General features: G+C 43.0%; 1 protein-coding gene across 4 annotated transcripts in view; it reads right to left on the reverse strand.

The window, feature by feature from the left end:
- CAMTA2 (calmodulin binding transcription activator 2) overlaps nucleotides 1-12,475 on the reverse strand; it is a 173,111-nt gene that overhangs the window by 121,596 nt on the left and 39,040 nt on the right. For all 4 annotated transcript variants that reach the window (XM_082255522.1, XM_082255520.1, XM_082255521.1 and 1 more), the window contains exons 4-6: nucleotides 12,247-12,314; nucleotides 7,356-7,491; nucleotides 6,898-6,969 (exon numbers count right to left, since the gene is read on the reverse strand). In XM_082255522.1, coding sequence (XP_082111648.1) covers nucleotides 6,898-6,969; nucleotides 7,356-7,491; nucleotides 12,247-12,314 — 276 coding nt within the window. The remainder of the gene's footprint in view (nucleotides 1-6,897; nucleotides 6,970-7,355; nucleotides 7,492-12,246; nucleotides 12,315-12,475) is intronic.

Genomic DNA, 12,475 nt, shown 5'->3' on the forward strand with positions numbered 1-12,475 from the left:
TAGGGAAAATGGCACTTTCGGTGTTCGGCCGAATAAATCAAAAGGCTGAATAATTTAAGCCGAACAATGTCTCTCACCTCATTGCGGCTCGCGGTCCTCTATTATGTCCTCTGCAGTAACCCTCTGATATGTATGCATTCTCTGTAGCTTCCGTCCTGACCGCGGCTCGCGGCTCCCTTCTCACACGCCGCTGGTGTCCTGTCCGGCCGCGTAGGGGGGTGTGACGTCACGCGCGCATCCCACCCCCTGCTCCTGACTGGCGGCTCCTTCACACTTGGTCCACGCCCCGCCCCCCCTGTTCGCGGCATTTGGCTCTGGCTGCAGTTATAGAGGTATGTGATGTGCAGCTGAGCACATTTGGGAGAGAAGAATACAGTTGCTGGCAGCTGCACAAGCATTAGTGTGCAGACTGCCATATGTTGTTGCCACAGTGCCCTATAAAGTGCCCCTTGACATAAAATGTGGCCATCAGCGTGCCCCTTATTTTATGCTAAGGGACATGCTGATGAGCATATTTTATGTTAAGGGGCACTCTGATGGGCATATTTCATTTTAAGGGGCACGCTAATGGGCATATTTTATGTTAAGAGCAATGCTGATTTAAATGTTTTGTTTTGCCCATCAGAGTGCCCCCTAACATAAAATGTGCCCATCAGCGTGCCCCCTGACATAAAATGTGCCCATCAGAGTGCCCCCTAACATAAAATGTGCCCATCAGCGTGCCCCTTATTTTATGCTAAGGGACATGCTGATGAGCATATTTTATGTTAAGGGGCACTCTGATGAGCATATTTTATTTTAAGGGGCACGCTAATGGGCATATTTTATGTTAAGAGCAACGCTGATTTAAATGTTTTGTTTTGCCCATCAGCGTGCCCCCTAAAAATTGGCAAAATAAATGGAAAAAATGCGAAACACCGCGTTCGGTATTCGGCCTTCGGCCAAGCATTTCATTATTATTCGGCTTCGGCCAAGAATTTCATTTCGGTGCATCCCTAATATATATATATATGAGCGCACATACCCGATCAGCGATAGCATTCTGACCTATAATAACAGGTGAAGTGAAGAACACTGATTATCTTGTGACAACAGCACCTCAAAGTGGAAGGTAAGTGAAGTTGTAAGGCAGTAAGTGAAAACACGTTGTCCTTGGACGCTGATGGAAGCAGAAAAAAAGATCAAGTGTAAGGATTTGAGTCTATGACAAGGGCCAAATTGTAATGACTGGGCGCCTGGGTCAGAGCAACTCCAAAACTGCAGCTCTTGTGGGATGTTCCGGTCTGCAGTGGTATGTATGGGTTTGAGGAAGGAAACCTGGTGACAGTGTTGTGAGTGGCCAAGGCCCACTAATATACGTATGGAGTGAAAGCTGGCCTGTGTAGTCCGATCCAATAGAAAAACTCAAATGACTGAAACAGTTAACACTGGTTCTGATAAAAACACATCAGAACATAGAGCATTGCAGTTTGTTGCATATGGGGTTGTGTAGCCACAGACCAATCAGGGGGCCCATGCTGACCCGTGTCCACAGCTAAAAGCACTTACAATCGGCACGTGCGCATCAGAATTGGACCACAGAGCAATGGAAGGTGGTTTTCTGGTGTTGACATGGCCTCCGAAATGTCCAGATCTCAATCCAACCAGGCATCTGTGGGATGTGCTGGAAAAACAAGTCTAATCCATGGTGGTCACTTCAAAAGAAACCCACAGACAATCTACTAAGGGGACTTCAGGTCTGGATTGTTGAAAGCATCCCAGAAAAATATACACCAAAGCTGAACGTTTCATAAAAATAAAAAAAAACCTTTGTGGGAGACACATTGGATTTTCTCCTTAAACACTCTGGTTCCCCACGGACCTAACGAAGAATTCAAGTTAAATTCTGATCTGAGCTCCAATCTTACACCCCCTCCAAATGATCCTGGTCTGCATTAGCGTGTTTTGAATACCAACAAATCTTGAATATCAGAACACCAGCACCTTTAGAACATGCATTTACCATACACACGTGTGACCCTTTGTCAGGTTGTAAGTCACATTTCCATTTATTACAGGAATCTTCTACTATGAAACCCTGGGATTGATCAAAATATTACTAATTATATATTTTCTAGTTCTTTCCATTTTCCGTTTTTTTTTTTTTTTTTTTACTTATTCATGTATATGCGTTTATAGATTCTCTACAGGCCCCTACCTAGGACCCAATTAGTCACAATTCCTTTTTTTGAATTTTATTCTGGAAATATTAATCCTTGAATTCCTAATCCCAAAATGAATACACTTCCTATTCTTATTTTTACCCTATCCGCATTATTCAAGTTTTTCCCCTTTTTTTCTATTTTTATTGCTATTTCCATTTATCTTTATTGCAATTTCCATTTTCTAATTCTTGGCCTTTGAGATTTTTTTTACCATATAATTCCTCGGTTTGCGAGAGTCTCGTTTCCCTTAGGATTTCCCACTCAGCACTAAAAGACTTCCAATTTATTTCTCTTCCATCTTACATTTTCACACTCTTGACACGCCATCCTCTCATCTGACAGCCTACCATACATTACATAGGCTCTCAGTCGAGCACTAGCAAGAGTGTTTGCCTGCAGTCACTATATCTGGTCTCCCCAGGAGTCTGCAGTCACTACATCTGGTCTCCCCAGGAGCCTGCAGTCACTACATCTGGTCTCCCCAGGAGCCTGCAGTCACTACATCTGGTCTCCCCAGGAGCCTGCAGTCACTATATCTGATCTCCCCAGGAGCCTGCAGTCACTATATCTGGTCTCCCCAGGAGCCTGCAGTCACTACATCTGGTCTCCCCAGGAGCCTGCAGTCACTACATCTGGTCTCCCCAGGAGCCTGCAGTCAATATATCTGATCTCCCCAGGAGCCTGCAGTCACTATATCTGGTATCCCCAGGAGTCTGCAGTCACTACATCTGGTCTCCCCAGGAGCCTGCAGTCACTACATCTGGTCTCCCCAGGAGCCTGCAGTCACTACATCTGGTCTCCCCAGGAGCCTGCAGTCACTATATCTGGTCTCCCCAGGAGCCTGCAGTTACTTTATCTGGTCTCCCCAGGAGCCTGCATTCACTATATCTGGTCTCCCCAGGAGCCTGCAGTCACTATATCTGGTCTCCCCAGGAGCCTGCAGTCACTTTATCTGGTCTCCCACAGTACATAGAACATGGAAATGCAAATATTTTAGTAAATATAAACAGCTAAATAACTTCTTATCAGCAGTATATAGCAGTCTTGTGAGACTTATATCAGTGTTTGCTTAATGTTTGTAGGAGTTTTCATTCTCCCCTGACCCTCTGTCTGGACAGTGCCGATTGGCCCTGTGCTGATCACATGCACTCTCCCAAAAAAATAAAACTCTTTGGCAATACACACCAAACTGAGTATGTTCAGCTTGACTCCAAATGCTCTGTTCTATCAAGAGATAGGTTGGTGTCAGTTAAAGAAGAGGAGGATCAGAGAAGTCAGAATCACACAATGCAGATGATTAACCTCTTAGGTTCAATAATGAGTATAACCAGCATGCTCTACTGCATATACACACTGATTTTATTGTTGTGGGTTTAGTAACACCTTTAAATACATAGCACTCACAACCACCCCTTTCCATTCTTTCAACAAAGGTGAAAAGCCCTGAAACACGTAACCACCAGCATCATAGCAGCCATTGACAGACTGACATCCAACCACTTCCTGACATCTCTGCCTATCCCAGCCGCTTGCCTGCCGATCTCTGCAGCTCCTCGGATGTCCATACTCTTAAAGCAGATCTTCACTGCATCCGAGCACCACAAACCAAAAACACTATTTAAATTCATTTTTAATATTCAAATCAAACTCCCCCCATCCATCCATGTCTCCATGCTTTATTTCGTTGAGAAATCACTTAAAATCCCAAATGTGGAAAATTTCCACAATTTTCGTTTCAATGTGATAGACCCGACACAAAGTGGGACATAATTGTGAAGAGGAAGGAAAATGATAAATGGTTTTCACATTTTTTTTCCAAATAAATATGTGGAAAGTGTGGTGTGCATTTTTATTCACCCCAGCCCCCCCCCCCCCCCCCAGAGTCAATACTTTGTAGAACCGCCTTTCCCTGCAATTACAGCTACAAGTCTTTTTGGGGATGTCTCTACCAGCTCTGCACATCTAGAGAGGGACATTTTTGCCCATTCTTCTTTGCAAAATAACTCAAGCTCTGTCAGATTGGATGGAGAGCGTCTATGAACAGCAATTTTCATGTCATGCCACAGATTCTCAATTGGATTTAGGTCTGAACTTTGACTGGGCCATTCTAACACATGAATACGCTTTGATGTAAAAAATTCCATTGTAGCTCTGGCTGTATGTTAAGGGTTGTTGTCCTGCTGGAAGGTGAACCTCCACCTCAGTCTCAAGTCTTTTGTAGACTCTAACAGGTTTTCTCCTAAGATTGCCCTGTATTTGGCTCCATCCATCTTCCCATCACCTCTGAGCAGCTTCCCTGTCCCTGCTTCAGAAAAGCATCCCCACAACAAGATGCTGACACCACCATGTTTCACAGAGGGGATGGGGTGTTCAGGGTGATGTGCAGTGTTAAGGCCCGTACACACGAGTCGAAATTCGGCCGGGAATTTTTGTCCGACGACCGATCTGCCGATTTTCGGCTTGTTAGTATGATGCTTCCGACAACCGACTCCAACTTTTCGGCCGAAAAAAATCCTGGTGTGCAGGCTATAAAATCTTTGTCCTCCGTCAAAACGCATCCGATTTTCGTGCAGTCAGTACAGATTTCGACAGGGAAAAATCTTATGAGCAAGTCTGGGCATGCTCAGTGAAGAAAGAACACAAAGAAAGCAAACCAACACATGACATCACTTCTGAAGTAGAATTTTGTTAGCTGAGAAAATTCGTGTGCAGTCTAGAGCACATTCCAACCAACAAAACAAAACTCTGGACAAAAGACGGACGATCGGTCGGCGGAAATTGGTTGCGTGTGTACGAGGCTTTAGTTTTCCTCCACATATAGCGTTTTGCTTTTAGGCCATAAAGTTTAATTTTGGTCTCATCTGACCAGAGCACCTTCTTCAACATGTTTACTGTGTCCCCCGCATGGCTTCTCACAAACTGAACAGGACTTCTTAGGACTCTCTTTCAACAATGGCTTTCTTCTTGCCACTCTTCTATAAAGGACAGATTTGTGAAATGCATAACTAATATTTGTCCTGTGGACAGATTCTCCCATCTGAGCTGTGAATCCCACAATTGGTTCCACTAGATTTTAGTTAGAGGTATCAGGGTAAAAGGGGGGGGGGGGGTGAATACAAATGCACGCCACACTTTTCACTTATTTGTAAACATTTTGAAAACCATATATCATTTTCCTTTCACTTCACAATTATGTGCCACTTTGTGTTGTCTATCACATAAAATCCCAATAAAAAAACATTTACCTTTTTGGTTGGAACATGAAAAAAAGTGGAATATTTCAAGGGGTCTGAATACTCTTCCAAGGCACTATATATATATATATATACACACACACACATACATATACACACACACACACACACACACACATACACACATACATATACACACATATACATACACACGCTCAAAAGTTTGCATCCCATAGCAGAAATCATGACATTTTGGCACAGATATTGAAAATGTGACGGATCATGCCAAAAAACTGTTTTTTGAAGGATAGTGATGATATGAAGCCATTTATTATCACATCGTTGTTTGGCTCCTTTTTAAATCATAATGAAAACAGAAATCACCTAAATAGCCCTGATGAAAAGTTTCCATTTCCTGGAATGTTTGGCCTTGGTACAGACACACAAAGGTTAAGTCCCGGTTCACATTAGTGTGATGACAGACCGCCTGTGATTCGCAGCGCACTGCTCTGAAAATCACATTCAAAGTCTGCGCGATGGGGATTCAGCCATACAGATTGTACGACTGAATTCGCATCACATTCGGACATAACACGCACAGGGCCCTTTTTTGTGTCCACAGCAGAATCAGATCGCATAGTGTTCACACCTATGCGATCCGATTAATGTCGAAACTGACAGTTCGCACTGCGATATGCCAACTGATCTGGGGGTGCAGTTAACTTTGTATTGACAACCCCAGCGAATTGCATATGACAGTGTGAACTTCCTGCGATTTGAATGCAATGCGGGAACCCGCAGTGGATTCGCAGGGTTCCCGCATCGCATTAATGTGAACCGTCACTGAAATGGCAAATTAAAGGTTAATTTCCCACATCTGTGGCTTTTGAAATTGCAATTAGTGTCTGTGTATAATAATTTGATCCCCTGCAGTTTGTCCACTTAAGGCATATACAACTATTACAAAAGACTGACCGCTGTCATTGATGCTAAAGGGGGCAATACACAGTATTAAGGACTATTGAACAGGGGGCATTTCATTGGTTTATGATCTAAAGTTACATAGAATATAAATTTCCATAAGAAATAAAAGAAATGGGTTTTGCTACTCACTCGTGTTTTCTTAAAAAAAAAAAAAAAAAAAAATTTGTACATGCTGTTTATTACCAATTCTCCAAGGGGGACGCTATGCTATGCACATACTAAATAGGATTGTGCTGCTTCTCTCTCCTTTAGTCTAAGCTCTGTTGTACTCAAAAATAGATTAAAACCAGGTCACATTCAGGTAATTACAATGCTTGGGTCAAATTCAGGTAATTACAATGCTTGGGTTTAATAAAAAATTAAATTTAAAGAAGAATAATTACAGTTAATTTGTGCCTTTTATATCTGCCTATGGTTCAGCTTTAAAGGTTCAAAATGATAATATATACGAACAACAAAAGGCAAGCCAGAAAATGGAGTACAGGATGGGATTGGACGGGTGAAGAGGCACTTACCTGCAGGAGCCAGTAGCAGCGGCGGTGAAAGGTGGGGACGATGGACGAGTGGACGTAGCACCCATACAGACACTGCGGAGACACAAGAGTCACACATCATAAATGTCTGATGGAGACCAGAGATTAACATACCCTGCCACACCCCCCCCCCCCCCAGATAGTGTGCGATGGAGACCAGAGATGTATACACCCTGCCCTCCTCCTAATGTGTGAAGGAGACCACAGGTTTATACACCCTCCCCCTCAATGTGTGATGGAGAGCAGATATTTATACACCCTGCGACCCTCCTCTAGATAATGTGCGATGGAGACCAGAGATTTATACACTCCCCAGATAAAGTGTGTCGGAGACCAGGGATTTATTATACACTCTAACCTTCTCCCACCCAAAGTCCTTCTCTTAATTTATCCCCTCTGGAATAAAACCACATCCATGGAGACCAGGAGGGTAGCCTCACCTCCATGCCCTGCACCTTCAGCTTCATGTGGTCTTCCCGAGTGGTCTTGCCGTCTTTCCTCTTCTTCCAGCAGTAGCCATCTTTGCGGTATTTCACCTTCTTGCGGTTGTATAGGATGATGGAACCGTTCTGTGGTCTTGGGGGGGGGGGGGGGGGAAAAAAAAAAGGGGGGGTCATGTTCTACATTATTGGGGGTGGAGCCTAAATCCCAGCCAACCACCCAAGGAATTAAACTGATTTCTTCATTAGAAAACCAAAAGTAAAACAACAAGTCCCAAAATGGAAGAGCCACAAGTCACCTGGTTGTACCTTTGTTGTGGACAAACCCACCCAGGAGCCCCCGTACTCAAGCACTGAATCCCATCTCCAAGCTTAATTTTTTTTTCCCCACAAAAAAAAAAAAAAAAGGCATGCATGCATATGTATGTACAGTAATCCCCCGCTACATCGCGGTTCAGTTTTTGCGGTCCCGGTAATTCGCGTTTTTTTTTGTAATGTTATTTTACTATATAAATCATTAAAAATGAAAGATTTTTGTGTTTTTCATAGCTCTTGCTCTGTCTCTCAGTATCTTTTATGTGTTTAAATTAGTTTCTATTGTTTTAAAAGTGTGTTTAAAGACCTTAAAATGCTTTTACACGTACAGTGACAGTAAAAAAACATTCCTACAATGCATTTTAATAGGGTTTTTCTATTTCGCGGAATTTCACTTTTCGCGGCTGGGTCCGGAACGTAACCCCCGCAATGGAGGGGGGTTTACTGTGTATTATATAGATAGATAGATAGATAGATAGATAGATAGATAGATAGATAGATAGATAGATAGATAGATAGATAGATAGATAGATAGATAGATAGATAGATAGATAGATAGATAGATAGATAGATAGATAGACAGATAGATAGATAGATAGATAGATAGATAGATAGATAGATAGATAGATAGATAGTGTCCTGGCTGCAAAATGCAGCTGTCCTTCAGTGCTACCCCCTGCAGTAAGTCCTTTCTACAACTAAATGTCCTCAGGTTTTTAGGTTGTTATTCACCCTGGAAGACTAAGGACACACAGTGAGTAAAGGGTGGCAGAGTCAGAGATTGTAGTCATCCGCACGTCTCAGCCATTCAGAGGAAGTTTTGTATTCATTCACAGAATACAAAGCTACCTGTGAATGGGTGAGAGGCCCTCATCCCAACTATTTTTTGTTCTGGGATGGGACGTTCTCTTCTCACTACCGAAACACAGTGCTGTATACAGCTCAGGCTACATACAGACAATACAATGCGACCAGAAAATGCACCTGTTAGTGTGGAAGAAAGTTTGTTTGGGCCACCTCAATACCAGGCACTTTTACCCCCCCCCCCCCCCCCCGACAAATTTTCAGCTCTGTAATACTTTGAATGACACTCAGTAATGCTACACTGTACCCAAATTAAAAACTTTTTTTTTTCACACAAATAGAGCTTTCTTTTGGTGACATTTATTCATAATAACATTTATTCATATTAATAAAGCGAAATTTTTGAAAACACGTTTTCTACTTTGTTTTTTAAAAAAATCAAATTTCTTCATAAGCCAGAATATATTCTGCTACATGTCTTCGGTAAAAAAAAAAAAAAAAAAAAAAAATCCTGATAAGTATGATAATGGTTTGTGTCATAGTTAGTGTCTACAAGCTAGGCTATGTATCATTGAAAATGAATCAATCCTGATGTACTGACTGCCTGTCTCATTTCTTGAGGCCCTAAAATGTCAGGACAGTACAAATATCCCCCAAAGGATCCCTTTTTAGAAAGAAGACAGTCCAAGGTATTTTGAGTTTTTTTTAATTTTTTCCCACAATTGTTTGTAAAATGAAGACCCCCCCCCCCCCCCTCAAAATGGTCATATTAACCGTGTAGGGACACTGTCATAAGACACCTGTTGGGTGATCACTGATCAGTGTGTGTAAAGCAAAGAAGAAAAAAAAATGCTGATAACTCACTGATCGTCTCTCCTTCTCCTCACTGACAGGCCCTGGGTGAGAAGCAGAGCTAATCGACTGACCGGTGGCTCGGTTTAAATTACACGATGGCTGTAATTGGACACAGCCATCATGTGATCAGCGGTGATGCACTATGTCCAGAGGAAACAGGCACACCGGTGTTCCGTGAAAAAACCATACCCGTGAGAAAACCATACCCTCGTCACTTCCGGTGCACCTACGGAGGGTATGGATTTCTCACGGCACTGTGTGTAATGTTATACTTGCCGCGATTACATTAAAACAGCTCCTCTGCAATACAAGTCATCTCCGCTCCTATCCCTGTCACTTCCCTCATCTCGGCTAATATAAAAGCGGATCACGGAGCCGACATCTCCGTGATTTACATTTCATACACCCGCCGCCGCTTTTATATTTATTAGCCGAGATTAGGGAAGTGACAGGGATAGGAGAGGAGATGCCCAATGTTGCAGCCGAGCTGTTTTAATGTAACCGCCGCAAGTATAATATTACACACAGTGCCGTGATAATTTCATTCCCTCTGAGCATGCGTACTTGTGAACTTCTCTGCTGTGCAATGACGTATCCGAGGCTCTGAGCATGCGCACTGCTACGCTGCTCAGCTGTTTCAGACAGGAAGTGACGAGGGTATGGAATTCTAACGAGGTATGGTTTTCTAACGTTACACCGGAATCGGGCAGCTGCACAACCTTGTTCTGAGTGACGTACAGGTACAGTGGGGAAAATAATCATTTTATCCCCTGCAGATTTTGTAAGTTTGCCCACATAATAGAAGAGAGACAGAATATCAACCAAAAATCTAGAAAAAAAAAAAAAACACGTAGAACAAATGTGATAAATTAAGTTGCAGTTCAGTGACTAAAATAAGTATTTGACCCCCAAGCAAAACATGACTTAGTACTTGGTGGAGAAACCCTTGTTGGCAAGCAGAGGTAAGACGTTTCTTGTAGTTGGTGACCAGGTTTGCACTCATCTCAGGAGGGATTTTGGTTCACTCTTCTATACAGATCTTCTCTAAATCCTTAAGGTTTGTCTGTCAATTGGCAACTCGAAGTTTCAGCTCCCTCCATACATTTTCTTTAGGATTAAGGTCTGGTGACTGACTGGGTCACTCCATGACCTTAATGTGATGTGTTTCTTCTTGAGCCAATTCTTTTTTTGCCTTGATAGGTTTTGGGTCATTGTCATGCTGGAAGACCCATCCACGACCCATCAGTGCTCTTCTCATCCAACTTCTACAATACATGGCCCCCTCCATTGGCTCCTCAATGCGCCAAAGTCGGCCTGGACCTTTAGCAGAGAAACAGCCCCAAGGCATCATGTTTCCACCTCTGTGCTTGACTGTAGGGATGGTGTTCTTAGGGTAATAGTCAGCATTTTCCTTCCTCCAAACACAGCAAGTAGAGATAATGCAAAAGAGCTCAACTTTGGTCTCATCTGATCACAGCCCTTTCCCCAATCCTTCTCTGAATCATTTAGATGTTCATGGCATGACTGTACGTGTGCCTTCTTGGAGGAGGGGGACTCGCCATGTTTGGACGAAGAAAAATGCTGACTATTACCCTTAGAACACCATCCCTACAGTCAAGCACGAAGGTGGAAACATTATGCTTTGGGCTGTTTCTCTGTTAAAAAGGTACAGACCGACTTTGCCGCATTGAGGAGATAATAGATGGGGCCATGTATTGTAAAATTGAGGATGAGAACCTTCTTCCCTCAGCCAGAACACTGAAGATGGGTCGTGGATGGTTCTTCCAGCATGACAATGACCCAAAAAATACTGCTAAGGCAGTGATGGCGAACCTTGGCACTACATTTCCCATGATGCTCATGCACTCTGCAGTGTAGTTGAGCATCATGGGAAATGTAGTTCCAAAACATCTGGGGTGCCAAGGTTTGCCGTCACTGCGCTAAGGCAACAAAGGAGTGGCTTAAGAAGAAGCACATTAAGGTGATGGCATGCCCTAGTCAAGTCTTCAGACCGTAATCCTATAGAAAATTTATGGAGGAAGCTGAAACTGAGTTACCAATCTCTCCTGAGATGTGTGCAAACTTGGTCACTAACTACAAGAAACATCTTACCTCTGTGCTTGCCAACAAGGGTTTCTCCACCAAGCCATGTTTTGCATGGGGATCAAATAGCTATTTTATTAACGAATCAGCTACTCAATTTATATCATGTGTTTTTCTGGATTTTTCGTTGACATTTTGTCTTTATCATTTAAAATACACCTGTGATAACAATTATAGACTCTTCATTTCTTTGTAAGTGGGCAAACTTACAAAATCTGCAGGGGATCAAATACATTTTTTACCCACTGAACGTCGACTCAGATTGACGAACCTCCCACCCCACCGTTTAAGTGCAGTGGCCTGGTGGGAAGCGGTTAAAAGGCCCATGAAACCCAGAGATCAGCTTTAAAACTAGACAAAAACATACATCTATAGTCCAAAAAAAGTAAAGTTGACTATACACTAATTTCCATCAGTGCGTGGCCACTCCAGCTAACAGAATCAACTTTAGCAGCTGATTAATGTGTCGGGTGCCGCTGTCAAAATACGTCTATCGGATTTCTCTGTCCACCTCATTTGTGTGGGTATTTACCTGGCTCATAAGGCCAGCCTATGACTGTCATGGACCGACCTCCTGGGGGAACATCCATACACAGACTGGGCTCAGAGAACTACTGCACTGAACGGTGATCAAACATCATTGAAAAAAGACTGGTTTAGTGCAGCAGTAAGGACCGCCCACCAGGGTGGACCCTTGATGTCATTGAACAAGCCATAAGACCCCTGGATATACATAGACAAGGGGGGTGGGGGTTAAAAATAGAATCCTGATTCAAGGGGATTCTCTGCAATGTACCTCAGGGGGTCACCATACCTGGTTTTGGGGGCACAAGAAAGCCATTCGTCATGTTTCTCAAAGGTAATAAGGTAAGAGGCGATCTCCTGCAAAACACAGAGACATAGCTGTAGGTGAGGGATATGGTGGAGGAGACAACTCACAATAATACAGAAAGTATGTGGCTAGTGAAGAAAGGACAGTATGCATTTCTCTTTATGAAAGATTGACTCCCCCCAGTTTATGTATGAAGACTGAAGGGCTGACT

This window comes from Pelophylax lessonae, assembly GCF_965119305.1.
Source record: "Pelophylax lessonae genome assembly, chromosome: 4".
Taxonomy (NCBI): Eukaryota; Metazoa; Chordata; class Amphibia; order Anura; family Ranidae; genus Pelophylax; species Pelophylax lessonae.